This window comes from Geospiza fortis, unplaced genomic scaffold, assembly GCF_000277835.1.
Source record: "Geospiza fortis unplaced genomic scaffold, GeoFor_1.0 scaffold112, whole genome shotgun sequence".
NCBI classification, from domain to species: Eukaryota; Metazoa; Chordata; class Aves; order Passeriformes; family Thraupidae; genus Geospiza; species Geospiza fortis.
Window position 1 is genome coordinate 17,358,328 of NW_005054298.1, and position 19,775 is coordinate 17,378,102.

Below are 19,775 nucleotides of genomic sequence, written 5' to 3' on the forward strand. Positions count from 1 at the left end.
CCGCCTTCCCCGGCGCCTCGTAACCTACCTGCCTGCCGGCTGCTCTGGCCATCGCCCTTCCCCGCTCATCCCGCGGCTCGCTGGGATGCTCTGTGCCTCGGGAAGCACCGCGAGGTCCTGCCCAGGGCGGCGGGCAGAGCCTGTGCAGGCCATGGCCCTGCCGGCAGAGTGCCGGACCCCGCCAGGGCCGGGCAGCGCCGGAGGGAGGGAAGCCACGTCGCGGGGCGGGTGCTGAAGCACCTGTTAGGCCGATAGCATGAGCACACGGGCTGCTCTGGAGCACAGCTCACTAAAAGTGTCACTGCTGAGTGCGCTGCCGCTGCTTAAGATGACTTGTATTCGAATTAGAGGACGTGAGGAAAGCATTTTCTTTCGTCGGTGATCGTGCTGCAGTCCTGCAAAATGTTCAAATACCGTATGACGAGTGGCCCTCTCCAGGATGAGTAGGACAGCTGCAGCGTGTCACTTCAGTGCAGACACTGCCTCAGTTCATGACACCGAGGACAGTTAAAAATGCTCCCCTCGGCTAACCAGTACCAAGTGATTCAAACAATTAAGAATCATGCTTAAACATCTCTAGTGCTTCCCATTATACAGTGCAAGGTTAAAAAAAAAAACAAACAAAAAAACCCCAAAAACTTGGGGTTAAACAAAATTCTACTGTTAATAATAGTATGGATTTTTTTTCTTCTACACTCTTAGTAGTGTCAAGTGTTCAATATCATCAGGATTTTACTTAACTATGAAGTAATTTAGAAAATAGTTATTTGTGTAGTCTACAGTCTCCTACTTTGAATGCTTTGCATTTTAAGACTTATGGAGCTCTGAGAAGAAGAGTGGTAACATAAGATTTCCATATAGTTCAAACTCTTACTTCCTGCTACAGAATGAGCTTAAGGTATTTAGAACTAATACAGGATGCAAGCAGGAAGGCTATAGCACTACCTAAAAGAACAGAACCTCACAAATTGCTAGGAAGTATGATGAAGTGTGATTTAGAGTCAAGAAAAGATACGTGGAACAACTAACACCTGTTAGCTACTTTGTTCTTTTTTGGGATAATGCCCTTTTACTAACTAATTTTGTGTGTGTGAGATTAATTCAGTGAGGACCCAGTTAATTGAAGGTTATTTCAAAAAGGAAAGCAAGTTACTTCTAGTTTGTTGCGTTGCTGAGAAAGCTGAAGTCCTAATCACTGCTTAATGATTCATCAGGTGTATCAGCAACTTGCAAATATTTCTGCACCGTACTTCCATACCCTCCTAAGCAACAGTTTAGCTTAGTATAGAGACTTCTAGCAGTAGAATAAAAATATTGCACCTTTTTTTTTTTGCTAAACTAATGATTCCTCTCAATCGTTAAAACTACACGATTGGAGTGTTTTCCTATATACAAATTAGAAAGTATTTGCCTCAAAACTGAAGGTCAGCAAGACTTGGAATAGAAAGTATTAAATTGTCATTCGGCATTAAATTTAATGCCAAGACCTTTCTGCCAGGAATAGCATAAAAAAATAGTAAAAGAGCAACAGCACAGGCCAAATCAATCAGCAGAGAAAATGGGTTACTCACTATTGATGGAAAACAGCCAACTTCTCCATCTGTACTCAGTTGTCGGGGAGGACGAGGTTGGAGGTGGTTCATTTCTGAGCCATGAATCTCTGTGATGCTACTGCCATATTGCTCTTTAAATTGCTGGTTAACATCTGACACCATTATGGTTATTTTTGTCCTGATTACTGTCCAATTTGCCCAACTAATCCCTACAATTTTGGGGGGATTTCTAGAGTGCACCTGCACTCTGTAATTCATTGAAATGAGTAGCTTCGACAGGAGGACCTTCCCCGGAGAGCAGTTTTATAAGCAGTGGGAAGTGTTCGGTGCGTTCAAGGACAAGGTCTGGCCGGAGCCGCTCGCCCCCTGCTGCAGGCGCGGGGAAGGGCCCCGCAGCCCCGCCGCGCCCTTCTCAAGGCTTTCCGCACACTGGAAAGAATAGCAACCTGCCGGTTTAGAAGGATCCAGCGAAACTGAAAGGACTCACGTACCAATCACTGTTCTCCGAATTGGTGACAGTTCAGAATGGTCCCGTCTGAATTTGGTCTTTCCGAGTTCCTGAAGATGCAGGAGTCCATGAGATTGTCTGGGTCACTGAGGTCAGTCACCAAATGATTGATTCCAAAGTGAATAGAGGCTTTACATAGCCAGGTTACAATAAAAACCGGTGAAATATAAAACCACATAGGCCACTATGGCAGGAGTTCTCCATAGTACCCTCTGCAGATGGGACAAAAACACATTCAGAGCAAAATGAGACTCCTTTTATAGGTTTGCAGAATTTAGGCAAGATAATGTTAGTACTTACAACAAAATTGCAGACCAACTAATTAATTTAAAATGTTAAGCATATCTATATAAAATCACAGACAAGCATAAGGACTGGGGTTCATAAGCAATGGTATGTATTCTAGTAGCATAGACAAGGGACAGCATCCACCCAAACTAGTTTTTTTCTGAATAGAAAGGGAGCAGATGCAACCAAAACAGCAATATTACCTACCACAGACTAACCCAGAGCAAGAAGGAACTCTTCTCTCTACTGTCACTTAGTGAAGTAAAACCACCCTGTCTTCCACAAATGGCCTAAAAATGCAGTTGTGACTATCACATACAGCAGCACAGCTCTCCCCATTTATGTAGGTAAGGTCTGAAAGCCTCTAATTTAGAAGCACTGAGGGATGGCTGTGCTTTAAACAATGTCATGAGATAGGGAGGCTGAAAGCATTTAGTCTGCTCCCATCAGCACCAGCTGCTGTCATGTCAGCCTTCATTTCTCCTCTAGTGAATGCACAGTTAAATAGGTACCATGCCTATTATTATTATTAGGATGCTTCCTTTCATCAAAGCTTACAGCTTAGCTTGGTTTCTGCTCACAGAGAACACATGAGTATCTTCTTGGCAATTCACATTACAAAATGCCTTGTACTTAATACAGAATCATTTGGGTTAGAAGAGACCTCTTGAGATCATCCATCCCAACCCTGCCCCAGCCAAGGCAGGGTCACCTAGAGCAAGTTACCCAGGAATGTACAGGAATACATTTCAAATGTCTTCAGAGAAGCCTTCACAGCCTCCCTAGGCAGTGTGTTCCAGTGCTCCGCAATACTTGATGTAAAGAAGTATTCTCCGTCTATTAACGTAAAGAAGTATATTCCATCTCTTCCTCATGTTGAGATGGAAACTCTGGAATGTTTACACTGAAAACCCTTCATTAGAATTGGACATGAAGTTTCACTGAAGTTAAGGTCCATCAAAGTATAATGATGCTTTACAAAATAAGCCATTTCTATTTTTTCCCTAGGTTGAAGGCCTTCATCTCTTTTCTTCTCCCTTCCCTGCCTTGTAAATTTTTGCAAGCTGTTCCACTCAGCAGATTAGTCCTTTTAAGACCCTAGGAAAAGCTGTGCTCTGGATATTAATGATTATTAAGCCAATTATGATTAAGCTAAATTTCGTTGCTATATAGTGAAATAGGTATTTTAATTATTTACTTATGTGTCACACCCCAAGCTGTTACTCGTCCTTGCAAAAAAATTTTCTTCGATTTTTTTTTGTTAACCTGGTTTTCAGGCCACAGGTAGAGGAAATGCTCACATCTTTGTCTCAAGCCCTTTGAAAGGGAGAAGCCCTGACACACACATTGACATAAAAAGAATAACAGAGCCTGGGTGAGCTTCTCTGCAGAGCTGGAGAGAGATACAGCCTGTGTGTTATCAGAGCTGGTTCCTCAGTGTCGCAGCTGGCTTTGCAGGCTGGGAGCCCCTGTTACAGCAGCTAAGCCTCCACATCCACCCATCCAGCTTTTCAAACCAGGCCATGGGAACACATTGTCCTAGTAACTTGCTGCCAAACCACCCAAAACTTTAAAATCACCGGCTAAATATTACTAGCTCGTTCCAGCACCATGAACCCCAGTGGCTAATTGCCTAAATCATGATGGCACATCAATCATTATATATTTCAAACACTCAAAATTCAGAATTTTGCATGCATTTAGAATATTTACACACTAGCCATTCATCTATTGGCAACAATAGCCTTTTTGGAACCTGCAGGAATCACAATCTGAGCTATGATTATTTGAATGAATTTAGGATACAGTCACCATGAAAATGACAGCAAACTAAATGTTATTGTTGCTTTTGAACTACAGCTTAATATAATTAAGATGATGTGGAGGTGTCCAGCTTACTGAAGCTTTTAGCAGGAATAAACTCTCCATAGCTGTGAATGAATAAAATTCAAATATATAAAAGTTTTGATCTAGGAACTCCTATGGCTTTCATCACTGTAGGATATTAACATCTCATGCATATTTATAAATTAATCTTCACATACAAAAAGACTGGGGAATATAATTACCTCAGTTCACAAGTGGAAAGAGAAAAAGCTTAAGGGATTTGCTAAAGGTCATGAAAGAAATCTGTAGCAAAACTGGGAGCATAATACGTATTTTCTGAGGATGAGATTTCACACAGCCTCACAAGATCAGGGATCTAATCTGGTTGACAGCTAGTTCCTGGTTTGGTTCATCTGAAAACATCAGCTAGTCACTGGTTAGCCAAATAAGCCACAGATAGGATAAACAAGGGACACTTGAAAAAAATGCAGCCAATAGGAGGAATACAAAATACCACCATTTAAGCAGGAGCACAGTTCTAGCTTTGTTAGATGATCATGGAATGACCAAAACCATACATTTATTAGAAAAGGCTATTCATCATTTGAGAAAATGACCCTAGCTTTTGTTCATTTTCTTTTTATAGTATCAGGGAAGAAACACATTGCCATCTTATTGCAGGGGTTCCATACTATTGTCTCCTTATCACAAAAATTTCATACCTTCTTGGTGCTTCTCATGGGCAGTTCCTCCAAGCACTGATTCTTTCCTTCTCACAAAGCGGCCAACTGACTCCAGTTCCCTTCTCAACAGCTACCCCACTCTTTTACAGTGCTCTTCTTCTCATTGGTTACAGCTGAGGCCTGTTAAAGTCAGGCCTGTTCCTAATCTTTGATAACTGGCCCAGCTGCAACTCCTTAGGGGTAAGATTACTTCCTACACTCTCTTTATTTTCTTATATTCTATCCCGCTAAAGAAGCAGTCCATATTTTCCTGGAAAGCTACAAGCTTCAATGCAGCAACGTTTATAATGTGCTTGAGCTCTTGGCGTTTAAAAATTTCTAAAAGTTTTCCTTTTAGTTTTGGGGATGTAAGTTGAAATAATTTTATAATCTAAATGCTGTAGGTGTGCCTGTATATGAAACTCAACAATTGAACAAAAAACTGTGATTACATTTACATGTTCTTTTTTTCCTTCTGTTTTTTTTTGGGGGGGGGGTTTGGTTTTGTTTGGTTTTTTTTTTTTTTTTGTTTTGTTTTGTTTTTTTGTTTTGTTTTGGTTTGGTTGGTTGGTTTGGCTTGTTTGAGGGTTTTTATTTTGGTTTTTTGGGTGTTTTTTGTTTGTTTTGGTTTTTTTTTTTTTGTTTGCTTGTTTGTTTTTGGTTTTGGGGTTTCTTTTTTTGTTTTGGTTTTTGGTTTTTTTGGTGTTTTGGGGGGGTTTTTTTGTCCTGGAATATTTGGGGTCTGATGAGCAGTGCTTCCTGGGAAATCAAAAAGCACTTAAAATCAAAATAAGCCTTGTTCACATTTTATAATTTCTCTCTAACATTATGATTTACATATGAGAAATTAAATTGTCCAATGCTGCTCGATAAATTTCCCTTCAAGTCAACAAGATTTCCAGTCAAACTTGAGCATTATAAAAACCTCAGGCTCCCACCTCTCAGGGCAGCTTGCTTGGCTTTTATGGGACTGGCAGAGCTCCTCAGTCCAGGTCACCTTGAGGAAGAAAGGATGAAAAGCTTCTGCCTGAGCAAATCATATCAGCAGCAACAGGGGCTGGGCTGCCCTGGAGGGCAGGTGAGCCAGGAGCCACAAGTACCAGCGAGGCAGCAGGGCCAGTGGCCACACCAAGCAGGGGACATCCTGCCAGGAGCCCAGCCAGAGCCAGAGGCAGCAGCCAGAGCCAGCTGACAGTGCAGTGACTGCCAGGTGAGTCCAGGGACAGGCAGGTCCAAGCTGCAGCCAGAGAGCTCTGCCAGCAGGCAAGGTCAGGATCATGGGTGTGCAGGACTGGGCTCTGCTGCTGTGTAAGGCTCAGGCAAGGACCAAGCACAGCCACAGCATTGCTCAGGCAAGAACCACAGGCAAAGGTCTGAGCCTGAACACAGCAGAGAACCCAGACAAGACTTCTCATACCTCTGTCTTGCAACTTGGCTGTTTTCACAGCACTTCACACACCTTTCCGAGGTTACAGAGCAGCACCATATCTGAGCTGGCCATGAGTACAGACAGTAAAACCCTAGGTGTAGAGAAAGAGGCAGCAAATCCAGTTGGTGTGCCCAGAGACCTGCAACATGGGCTTAGCATCAAGAACTCGAGTGTTCCTCTTGTGAGGAATGTTTGCCATACCCACCATTAATTTCCAGAGTCACGTGGCAGATCAAAAGTACTGTCAGTGTAGGTTCAGCTTTTAATTCAGAAAACTGCCTATTCCTTGAATTCCCTCTACTCTAATAAAGTGCTGAAACACTGCAAGAAACTACCCAAAGGGGAAAGTACAGAAGTTACCATCCTTTCCTGTGTATCAGCTAAACCTCATAAAGCTTCCTGGATTAAGACAAGCTATGGAATAATGTCTGAAACAAAACCCCAGCAACACGGAGTAAATCCAGCAAATGAGTAGCCTGTACTCTAGGAAGATTAAAATGCCAGTTAAGGCATTAAAAATAGAACTCAAACTAAAGAAAAATTTTCTTCAAAACAGTGAGGTGCTTTAAAATTCCTAAACAGTTCTTTCTCTCCTCTCTGTATCTCCTAGGATGTTCACAGTATTGAAAAAACCCAAACATTTGTTGACTCAAAAATTAAGGCATTAGTTTTCTTTTAAAGACCTTTAACAATTGGTTTGGATCTTGCATAATTTGTGTCATTGAGAAATGGAATTTAAATGTAGAATAAAAATAACACTTTTTCTAACACATCTCTTATTGTTTTTATAATTTCTTTAAAAATCTAATTTATCCAAGAATAACAGAAACCTAAACTAATCAACATTGTGTTTTTAATAACTGAGAAACAGAAATTAGGCAGGTTATGCACAACATTTTTTTAAGTTGTACTGGCATATCATCAAAATATACAAAGTACACTCAACAGACATCATTATTCACAGATGATGTACTCATAAAATCCTTACTTTTAGTAATACTAGGTACAACATGCCAAGACAGAACTCTTAATTTTGTTTCTTGCTTTACCAATAGTAGAATCTACTGTGCACAAGTATCAGCCACTCTAGTTTAAGCAGGCTTTGCTGTTGCATCATGTAATGCATCCCCTGCAAATACAGCAAAGTGCTCACTCTGACCTGGCATTCTGGCCAGTACAATTGCACCTACAAAGCTAGGTACAGCTGCAGAAGCCACACTTTGACTAGTTCTGTTTGTTGTGCTTATGTAAGGGTGCTTATTGTATTGATATAAAAGCCTGATTTTGCCAATATACTGAAAAACATACTAGGAAATGGTGCCAGTAAAATGCAAATTATCTCTGTTGGTAAACAAGTCCTAGCATAGGCACAGCTTTTTTTTTTTTTTTTTTACCAGTGATTACACCACCAACACGTGGCTTAGTGCTGGTATGAAAGTACTCACTGATCTAGGTCACATCACTGAGCCAGAGCATCACTGGAGAGGTGTAGTTCTGGGATGTGATCTTTGAGTGGCACCAGAGAGAGCTGTATGGGAAGAGGATGCTGCAAGCCAGGGCAGCAGGCACAGCTTGCTCTTGGATGTGTAAGGTCCAGAGAAAATATTTGGGGTAACAACCAAAGGCAAGAACGGTGTTTCATGGGAAGAATGGGGTATCTGGAAGCTCTGGTACAATTGAATATCTAGATCATGATCTTCAGAGGTCCCTTCTAACCCTAACAATTCTGTGGTTCTCTGATTCTGTGATCCAGCAGTACAAATGACAAGAGGAAAATATTTAAACAGAACTTTCATCTGAATCTGTACTATAAGTGTGAAAAAAACACCACAATAAATCAAAAAACTCTTGGGGTATCAGCTCATTTCCTGCAGTAGTGGCTCAGACACTGTTTACTTAGAATAAGTTTACTATGAATTTTTATTACAAAGACTTGAGCAGTGTATTGCGTGTATATATGAAATGTATGTGTGTGATATCTTTTAACCAAAGGAAAGAGAAACTCTAAGGAAATATGAAATCTGTCTAAGCTGTGTGCCTTTATCAACCTATCCTGGTTTTTTACAGTTGACTGGGTTGTGGCTGGAAGTGTGAACAGAAACATCATTCCCAGTCTTTCAATAGTCCAGAATCTAGGTTAATCTGCTGACACACTGAGACAACTGAAGTTATCCACTCTAGGAAGAAATCTGCTGAGGGTGGAAAACATGGCACTGAGAACTAGCACAGCCTCAAGGGAGGAAAGGTGGCAGAGCTCTAAATCCAGCTGGCAGAGTTCTAAATCCAGGAAGACTACTAACAGTACTACTAAGAGTAGCACTAAACATCATGAAAGTCCTGAAGGCCTTTGCCTCCACGAGTGAAAAAAAGTAAAAGGCAGGCAAGTAAATAATGATATAATGATATAATGATTAGATTTAAAAAAAAAAAAAAAGCAAACCAGAAAACTGACTTGAACAAAACATGGGCTGTGATTGTCAAAAATAATATTCTTAAGGGCATAGCTTACAAAGCTAAAACCATTAGCACAAATGGGAACAGGAGGTGCCCAGCTCCACTTAAAAATTCTGGAGCAAGATCTTACTGATATGCTAATTTTAATTTTTGTATAAGACAGCAGAAGTCTGATCTTTAGGATCAAAATGTATTAAAAATTATAGGTTATATGTGGATTTCAAAAGCAAACAAGATATGCCACAACACAAGTTCAGTGGAGAAAAAACAGTATTTCCTGAAGACAAAAAAAGGGGGAAAAGGGCATGGGTAAAGTCTTTCATAGACCTGTGTATGTTGATGGCAAAAATACACAATTGAATATTCTCAATTTTCTGGAATATATATGCTAAAGGAGTATCTCAGCTAAGCAGCTGATTGGCGAAGTCAGTCTTTTTTAGCTACATAAATATTCTAAGCTGAAATTTGTGTGGCACAAGTTTGGGCAGATCACAGTAAAGTTGATTGTCTTTATCCCTTAATTTAGTGAATTGCTGAAAGTTCCTTGCCAGTAACACGATCCCCATTGAAAAGGATTATAGAGAAATAGTGTCAGCTTCAGTTTCATTGATGCCATATCCTGTTACTTAATAGCACAAAGTATAATTTGACAGGTTACCACCAATGAATCATTGGTGGTAACCTGCAGACATTTTTGACAGAAAACTCCCAACTAGAATATTTATAATGGAGGAAGCTGGAGGCAGAAGAAGAGATGGGAACACGTATCAGAGATAACAAGTCTGATCTCCCACCAGAGACAGGCAAAGGAAAAAGGAACACATGGCACCTTACCCAGCTCCCAGAAAGGTGTGAGACCAAACGCATACAAAATGAGACGTAAGAATAATGGCTTGCTGCAGAAGTGAGGCAAGACCACAAAATCTTCTGATATAAAACAAGCAGAACAAATGTATTTTCTGCATCAGTAGTGGCAGTGCATCTCAGTTTCAGCTGAGAATCACTGTCATTTCAAAGTTGTTAGACATCTAAGTAGACTCCACTTATAACATGAAAATTTTAAAATATTCATATTTTTTTTAATCTGTCCACAAAGAAATTTGAAGCATTAAAATCAGCTAAGGACTTCCCTATGGTCATTTACACCACCCCAACTGAAGGCCAGAAACTCCTTTCTCTGCCACAAGCTTTTTAGCAAGCAGATGTTTGAATGTATTCCAAGAATGTATTAATACCCTGGTTAAGGAAGCTCAGTGGGGTTTGTATTTGCTTTAAATAGGACAGATTTCTCTAAGAGGCAGAAATGCAGTAGCCTTTAATAATGGCAAAAGAAATTAATATTTCCTTTTCTGCCTCGTCAAGCAAAGAAATAAAATATGAGTTTGGTTTTGTTAATGCTTCCAAGTCTCCCAGCCAGTGACAATACATAAAGGGCTTTTGTTGTCTCCCACTTAAAGGGACAAGTTTATGTTGTCTCTTTGATGCACTTTTGAAGTTATATATTAGTATATTTCACTGTTTGAAACAGTACAATATGTAAACTTAAAATATGCAGGAGTTATTTGCAAGAATTCTCTATTCTGCTGCAGTAAAATGGTATTATTTTTAATAAAATAAACAAACAGCACAAAAGCTTTCTTTTCATACAAATTGTGTGTATATTTATTGATATTCCCTGGCAGATTATGCAGTACAAATGCTATATTGAACGATCAGAAGAAGAGCATTTTGAGAAAATGTGTTTAATTTTAGATTCAGGTCTTGTCCTCCAAATGTCTTAAATCAAATAATAAAGATTTACACTTTTAATTAGTGCCTTAGATTCTGGGCTGTAAAGTAAAAAATATAATAAAAAATTTACTGCTCTGGGCTTATGCAAGATTTCCTGTAACATGAATAAAATAGTTTGGGTTATGTTTCCTTGAATTAACATTTGAACTGCACAAAATACTACTCCTCTTCAAAGCTGCCTAGAGACTCTGGTAAAATCTTTATCCAACTATGTAACTTCTGTGAAGCATTGATGTATGAACTAGTCAAAAATCAGGAGGAAGGTCTTAAATCAGTTTAAGTATTTTTTATCCCAAACCTACCAATAATACAGATTGGAAAAAAAAAAGGAAAAAAGGAAAAAAAATCTGTCAGCTATATTTGCAGGGAATGTAAAGGTGACTCATGAGAGATGCAGGACTCATTCCTCCTGTCTAAGGCACACTGGGCACAGTACAAGTGATGCACCAGCACATGAATGATGAACCCTTCAGGAAACTGTCCCTGCTGACCATGATGACCCCGAGCTGGAAATAGTGCTGCTCATTCACCATCATCACTAGGATTTTCTTAGGGCACACATCCAAACACATTTAAAAACCTGTGTACTTCAATGGCAATGTGAAATCTCTCAACAAGCCTCAAAACTCACTGTTACTTTAAAATGAAAATCTTATATTCTGCAGAGCTGGGCATGGATTCAAGTACTAGACAAATATATTAGGAAGGCTGCCTTCAGCCATGGGAATTGCAACCTGGCACACATTATGAATCAGGAAAGTAACTTGTATTGATTTGTATTAGTGCTGATCTTATATTCCTCAGCAAGTTTCAGGTGACATTTCCTCTCTCTTGATGAATTATAAGTTAATGTTGCTTGTAGAGACAAGTCAGACAAATACAAAGAACTACCACTTCCAAATGAGAGGTTTCAGAACACAAAGAGCTAATGTTTTCTCAGGTTTTGAAGCATTTTAACCTTGTGGCCCGAAAGTTGCCAAGCTGGCTAGCCTGGATTCTAGAACCACTTACTTAATGGAGGAAGAGTAATACTGCAAGGCAGGCAGACAGGCTTCCCGTGGCTGCAGAATCAACACAGTTCCAGGCTCCACCAACCCATCAATCTTCAAGGTCTCTGCAGAGACTGCCACACAGCATCATTCAGTAGTGCCCCCAAACTGCAAGGAGAGAACAAACTGATTTCTCTTAGCCAGGTGACAGGGCCAGGGACACTCTGTAACCAGAGGCAAATAGACCTATCTCACTTGCAGACTTCAGTTTCTAGGTTTGAAGGTTGATCAATGCTCTACAAAAGATGTAATCTCTCATATTTGTCCCACCATAGCTTTACAATACCATTCCTTACTCTTACATAAATCTTGATTATTTTTACCCATGGGCTTAATCCTGGAATTTATCACAGACCATGGGGAGAGCACACACCATTTAGGTGCATACAAGAGAGAATATATTTTCTGGTTTTGTTTAGCATTGGCTGTATTCCCAGACTTGAAGCTTTCTGGAAGGTGACTGTGTACATCTGCGTCAGTCAGGGTGCAGCAAGGACAGGGCAGTCTGGGAGCTCTGGGTGCCAGCAGGGCCAGGGGCAGGGGCAGCCTGGCACCACCCCAGCCAGGGGAGGAGGGCAGGTCTCACAGCTGTCACAGCAGGCTGGTCCAGGTCACCAAGCCATGCTGTGTCACAGTGGGCCTCGAGCACAGGCAGAGCAACCCCCGAAAGGTAACATTGCGTGGTGAGGGACTCAAGGCCTGAACAGCTTTGTTTTAGCTCAGGTCTGTCCATTGGGAGTTAAGGTTTGCAAAGGATAGGGCCTGCTGGTGGGACCTATAGTCAAAGAAAAGGCAGTGATCCTTGACTTGGGTCCATCAGGTCTAACAGAGCTCTAAAGTTTAGGATCTCACAAGTGCAATAATGTTGAAGAGAAGCTGATGCAGGTTAACATTCTGTACTAGTTACATTGTGCTTAACGGTAATCAAACAAAAAAATTCAGTGGCCATCTGTGTAACTACAGTAAAATTTTCAGAATTGCATTAACACATCAGGGTCCAGAAAGTTTACAGCTGTGCCTGGCTCTTTCTAGCACTTCCTAACACTGGTCAGAAATGTGTGTCAACATGTTTCTCCCAATGTATATCAGTCCACTGCTGTTTCATTTATTTAATAATACTCTTAATCCTATTCTCATCATGTCACCTGATTTTTAAGCCATCTTTCCTTGTCTCTTCCTTATCTTTTCCTTGTCTTTTGAAAAGAAATTAAAAGTTATAAATTAACAGCAGAATTTGAATGCTGAGAACTACCATCTAAAATATTTTCCTTTAATCGGGAAGGACACCTACATTGACATACCTGAAACAAGTCTTATAAAAGTCTGTATTGAGATAACAGAGGGAGAAAGAATTGCTGCAGGTTTACTGTTCAAGAAAGTTTTCCGTGTATTTGTTTGCAGCAGCTTTATTCCCTGGTGGATACATGCATGTATAGGGAATGTGCAACATAATTTTTTTGGTATCCAGTGCAGTTAACACTGGATGAACATCTGTAAAACCAGATGGATTGCTGATATGAGGGTACTCAGAGAAGTTGAAGCTACTGGAATTACCCTACCACCTTCTGTTCCTAACATTCTCCTTGGAGGGTTAAATAGTTGTTTTGCAAAGCTCTTTGGAAGTGTGTAAAAATCCATACCACCATCATGCCAGCATACCAAAAAGATAAATCCTTACACAGTTTACCTTACTTCAAATACAGTATTTGGCATTAAATGCTTTGTTTAAACTACTCCTGATGCTTTGATTTTTTTTTTTTCCTTCAAAAGACACCTCAGTCTAGAGCTTACCACTGGACTTCAAACACTCCCCAGAGCCCAGAGGGATGGGAGAACAGAGACACCAGGTTCTTCTAGAAAAGTCCAGTCCTCCTGCCTCTGTGGGGAAGGGGTAAGATTACACACAGGCAAGTGAGACAAATACAAAACAGATTCACAAAAAGCAAAGCCCTGCCATTACCACCATCACGTGGTATGCTTGCTGAGATGTGCCAGTGGCTGTGGGAGTTGCTGCTCAGGGCACGGGGGAGCTGCATTTCGCTTCCCGGAGGAGCTCGTTCCATTTCCTTGGGCCAGGGTGTCTGCCCTGCACCAGACACTGCTGAGAGCTGTGGGACTTCCAGCCTGGCACTGTGGAACAGAGCTGGGCTGTGTTTTTCTCTGATTGTACTAAATTAAATTGAGATTATGGAGCTGAAATTTATATCTATTTCATTCTTGAGTTAATAAAATCTTCTATCAGAAAGCAGAAATCATTGCCCATGCAACACTTAAACTGATAAATTACTTAAATAGCAGCTGAGAAGGAAGAAGCAACTTTTAGTTAATTAACAACTCTGAAAATTCTGTCCCCAGTTTTTCGTTGTGGCGTGTGTTTTAAGTCTGTTTATGGCTTCTATTGTAAGAACTGCCTTGACAGAATTCTCATGTACCACAAATCTTAGAATCAACCAGGCAATCCCTCTACAGTGTCATTATGACAACTCAAGTGACTGTTATAAAATTTAAAAGTAAAAATACTTTCCTTTATGTCCCAATCATCATTATTATGACTCAAGTGTTGGAGAGAGTGAGGGAAAGAAGAGAAAACAGAAATTACTTCATTTTCCAAAATCACAGTTAATGATTCATAGTTAATCATAGGTGGACTCCATGATCTTAAAGGCCTTTGCCACCCTTAACAATTGTATGATTCTAAGGCATGTATTTATTTTAATCAGCATTACTGTAATTTGGGCCAAGGTTATTTAAAACCTGTCTCTTGCCATTTGTCTGCATTTTGGTTTTGGAATACAGTCTTTTGGGTGCAGACTGACCAGAGTAAATGCTTCTGGAGGCACATGGGGCTTTATTTGAACAGATTTCACTTGGTGCAATGGTGCTTCTAACAAGTGTCCCAGGGGGGCTCAGCTCTCCATGATCAAGGTGTGACGGAGGGTTAGAACCGAGTAACAAATTACCATAGGCACTTACCATTACAGGAGGCAGAGTCTATCAAGCAGTGTGCCAGTCAGTGAAACACTTCCAAGGCCATACAGGCAGGTCCCAGGGATAGTTTAAGAACACTGAAGAGCTGAGCCAGATCCTGACTCTACTGAAAATGCAAGACATCAAGATAGAAATGGTGCCTGAATTCTGCACAGACCAAGAAGATTTGGATGCACAACAGATCCAAATTTCAGGATGAATTACCAAGAGTCCTAGTGGACCTTAGGACTCTGCCAGTAATATCATACACTACCACACTACCTATTTAATGTGGAAATTACATTTTTTCCTGTTCTGCAGACTAAAATTATCCCTGTTTGACAGCTGGAGAGGAAGCAGAACTACAGTGATATGAAGCAATTTGTCTAAGGTCATGCTGTGTTCCTTTCACAGACATAAAAATATGAATTCATATTCCTTGGCTCTCAAGCTAGTTCTGGTTCCCATTCTTATTCTTACATCTTAATCAAGTGATTATTTTTTATGGTTTTTACAAATTTCTCCTCCTGACACAATGATAAATGGTTGTAAGCATTTAAGTAGCCTGCCAACCTGTTTTAAGACAGCACTGGAATGTACCAGTGGAGTGGCCAGAATCAATTTTTGAAAGCTGAAATTAAGATAAAGAAAATCACTCATCTGATAGAAGTACTTTTGTGGCCAGTTGTTAGGCAGCTCTGCTAAACTGGTTTCACAAAAGTATTTCATAGTGTACTCATGATGAGAAGTGGTGCTGAATGGTTCATTTTGTGTAAAGCAAAGCACTTAATTCTCAGCTTCAAGGAAATCTTTGATCAGATTGTTCACACAAGTGTCATTGAAGGCCTGTCATAGCTGATATGGCCAGAAAGTATCAAACAAGGAGGGCAAGCACACATGCTCTGGTATCACTGAAGCTATCAGAATTTTCCCAGTAATATAATAATAAAACAGCATCATTATGGTAAATTTAGGTAACTCATAAGAAGTTATTTCCCATATTTTTTTTAAAGGTTAAAAAAAAAGCATGTTTCATTAATTGAATACACTTGACTTAGTGGGGTTCCAAAATAAATTTTTAAGTAAAGTTTTAAAAATTTTACAGCAAACAGGCTTGTTCCATAATTGCCAAAAATTATCAGTATTAGTATTAAAATAGCTTTAAAAACTTACCTTACAATTCCCCCAAATTCATAATTTTCTTGCACATCTTATATTGTGAAATTGTAACATAAAGGTAAATAAAGAGGTATTTTTAAAAATTATGTTTTCTTTTTATCACCCCAGTTTACTTCCACAGCAGAAAAGAAGATGAAATTATATAGGAGATCATCATGTAGGAAATTATCTAGGAGAAAGCTCTAGCTTATGCTTTTTATATATTGGCTTTTTTAATGGAGTATTTTAAAATGGTCTCTTTGAAGTTTGTCAGATGAGACAGAATAGATTTTTCAGTGCTGAAATATGTAATCTACTGTAGATTGGAAGTGAAAAATGAAACTAATCATATGTTTCATAGGAGTTCAAACTAATTTACAACTAAAAATGAAGCATCACTGCAGGTTTCTCAATGATCATTGGTGGCCAAAAGAGCAAACAGGACACTAAAGGGGAAGAAAAGAATAGCAAATACACTGAGATGGAAAAAAATCTGTCATTGTTTGTATTGACACTGCAGCATCAGCTGCATAGTCTTCATAACTGCATTTCAAAAAGGATATCACAAGGGGAGTTAGAGTGGTTTCAGAAAAAAAGGTAAATAAAAAAAGATGGGAATGAAATCAAGGGAATGGAAAAAGCTCTCACATGGAGTCAAGTTAAAAATACAAGATATGTTTGCTTTAATGTGAAGATAAATAAGAATATGGCAGATAAAAATAATATTAGGAACTTACTTGAAGCTTTCTGTCTGCAGAACTTCTACAGGAAAGAACAAGGCAGCATTCAATTACATTAAAGAATGAACATACAAAAGTAATGAGGCTCTGCACTGGGCAGCTAATATAATCTTTGTATTCCTCCAGCATGAGGAAAAGGATGAAGACTGACAAGTGATAATCAGAGTTTCTCTAAATAACAAATAACCAGAGTTTTAACTATGGTCAAAGCTCTCTGAAAGGTATTTTTAGGTATTTAAAAAATCTCCATTAGATCATGAAGAAATCTAAAACATGTGCAGGGTGAGAATAGAAGACACAATGTTTCTCTCATACACTGGCTGCAAAGGTTTTATATATTCTTCTGAAACACTTTGTACTGACTGCTGGCAGACAAAAAAGAATCCTTGGTCTGATTCAGCTGCCAAGTTCTTGATTTGTTCTGGGACACATCAAAATATTAAGTTTTTGACCTTTCAGAAATATATTAGTTGCTTTAACTGCACTGACAATCAATCATGATGATACAAAATACTAAAGTAGCATGTGCCTGATGATGAATTTCAGGCACTCATTTAGAAGGCTGGAATGCTCCTTTAAGTCTGTTTGCAATAGCCTGCACTATGTGTCAGAAGAGCTGCAGAGCCCTGTCCCAGACCACCTGCAAAGGCTGTATCTGCCCTGAACCCTCTGGGCTGCATTCTCACCACGTGGCTCTCTCGGACATGATGTGTTTTCCTTCAGCCTCCTGCAGTCATCAGCGCCAGAGCCTCTGCTCTGTCCTCCTGCAGGCCTCCTAGTAGAGCAGGCCAAAGGATTACGAGAGGTTCTCCCAGCAAAGCAGGATTTCTTGTGCAGGAGGTATCTTAAAGCCTCAAACAGGAGAGGCCTCTGTAAAACTGTGCCAAAGTGTCCTCTGGCTGTAGCTGCTTGGATTTTTGAGGTATCTTTGCTCTTTTTCTACAGGCTTATTGCTTTGTATTTGGGACAAGGGCAGGATGCTGGGACAGTCTTCCTTTAAGTGAGGAGCAGGCTAAGTGTGGGTAGAAAGAAGTAATTTGAAACTATTTGTGTTTCAGAGGTCTCCAATTAAAACACATCAGAATACAAATTGCTCAGCTTATATTAGTATTTCCAAACAAAGCAGTTATTGAAAAATTAATACACTTCATCCAGATACTATTATTCCTAATACAGTATTTAAATGGTGAGCAATCACCCAGTAACAGCTTTTGTTCTGGTACAATGACAGTCTGTGGTTTATTTGCTGTTAGCTTTTTCAGCTAAACCCTAGACCTCATGCTAGGGTTAATTTTAACCAGCTCATGACTGCAAATTTTCACAGCTTGGTTTACACTAGGACTTGAAAAGGTGTTAATAAACAGTGCATGTTAGACTGAAGCATTCTCCAGCAGAGTGTCAGTAGGGTAAGCATAGCCACAGGGTACATAAGGATAAGAGCTGCCAAGTGAACTGAAGGATTTTTCACGATGGGGTATTCCTTTCTCCCCATCCCAGCCTGGCAAGATGGATATGATCTTGCTGCCAGCAAACGCCACTGCCCGAAACTCTTGCATGCCAGAAAGCTGACTATTTGCAACACTCGGTTTCCACACAGCGTGTGCACAAGGAGGCCAGATTTCCAAACAGCACAGTTTGCCTTACAGGTGAGGTCACATCACTCAGACTTCCAGGGAGTTACACAATATCCATACCAGCCTCTACCTTCCTGCCAGAACATGGTCTCCAGACTCCCTAGGATTGGCTTGGCTTTTTTTAATTGTGCCCTCAATTTTTCATAATGCTGTCCTGGACATCTAGCCCTTGGGTTAGCTTTAAGGTATGGTAGATATTGCACATTCTTCAGTAAATTTTCTGCTATTGTGAAGTCAGGAGGAATTCCCCAGGAGAAGACTGTGTCTTTGCTATGTGGATGTATGCAAAGCAATTGGAGTAAAATGACCTCTCCCCGGGGAAATCTGTCACAGAAAAGAACTTTGATATGTAATGACACCTACAAGGGTCCACCAAAGCGAATGACTGTGGGACAGTCCCACTGTGCCTTCCAGAACCCCAGGCAATGTGGGCAGCATGTGGGCTGCAGCTGTTGCTCATCCCTGTGGCATGTCTCCCTCCTGGCATGTTCACACAGGCGGCATTGCAGTGTGCAGTTTTCTTTGGAAGCATGTGACTCTACTTGTTTACATTTAATTAGTGTATTCCTCATTCATCATCAGTTGCAAAAGGGAGTGGACCCCCTGCACCTTGCCCTGCTGGCCCATTAGCACAGGAGGCAGGAAGGCAGCACCGGTGGGAGCCCAGAGTTAGCTGGGAGGACAGGGCAGCGTGGGCTGTGGTGGGCACCAGGCACCCTTGCAGCAGTGATAGAAGTCAATCAAGGAGTCAGTCATTTCTGTTCCCCCCAGCTGCCTGATGAGCCACAGCCTGCTCTCCCCCAGGTTATGGCATCTGAAGACAAAGAATTCAAAAGGTCCATTAAACAGATTTTTCTCTGAGTAAATCCCAGTCTAGAAGCCTGAAGCATAATGGAGTGGCAAGTCAATTATTTTTTCTTCCAAGTGCTAATCTTCCTTAGCTTCTGGCTGTCTTTTTGCTGATTCTCAGAAAGGGTGATTTGTAGGTGTTTATTGCTGGAATTTGAAGTGATTTAAAATGAATGATTAAATGTCGCATGACTTTCAGAACTAAATTATTAATATATTAGTAATTTTCTAAGCAGTTAATACTTTTTAAGGACTCTTAAAATTTACTAGCACACTTCATATATTATAGTTTATGCAGAAATGCCAATTACCCACACACTGAGCAGTCAAGATAGATGAGGATTAAGTCCCTGCAGCCATTGTAATAGAAGACATGCAATGACCTGAAAATTGTGTCCTTAGTTCCTTTGCCTGTAATTAATATAAATTCACCAATGAAGTGCCTTTCCTCTTTTTATTAATCCCTCCTCTACAGTCCTGGATCTCTGCTGTTCAAGTAGTTAGGACAGATGGCATGTGTTTTCTTGATTCTTCAGATCTGACTTTAGACTTGCAAGGGCTGCACAGCCAGGCTTGATAAGCTGGGGGCTTGGGAACAGGATACAGCCATCCCGGATATGTGCAATAAATTTCCAGTTATGCAGAAAATGCCAAGGCATGTAACCAACCAGCTCCTGTTTTTTGCACATTTGTCTTCCTTGCACATCTGTGAATATGCATTATGTCTCCTCTTCTTTACTCAGTGTCAGCCCTTCCACATTAAATTTTGTTCGTTGTTCCCTGCTAGCCCACAAGTAAAACAATCA

General features: G+C 40.3%; 1 protein-coding gene across 1 annotated transcript in view; it reads right to left on the reverse strand.

Moving 5' to 3' along the window:
- STK39 (serine/threonine kinase 39) overlaps window positions 1–1,715 on the reverse strand; it is a 76,197-nt gene extending 74,482 nt beyond the window's left edge. Inside the window, exons 1-2 of the mRNA XM_031058223.1 lie at window positions 1,572–1,715; window positions 29–240 (exon numbers count right to left, since the gene is read on the reverse strand). Coding sequence (XP_030914083.1) covers window positions 29–240; window positions 1,572–1,715 — 356 coding nt within the window. The remainder of the gene's footprint in view (window positions 1–28; window positions 241–1,571) is intronic.
- Window positions 1,716–19,775: the final 18,060 nt, after the last annotated feature.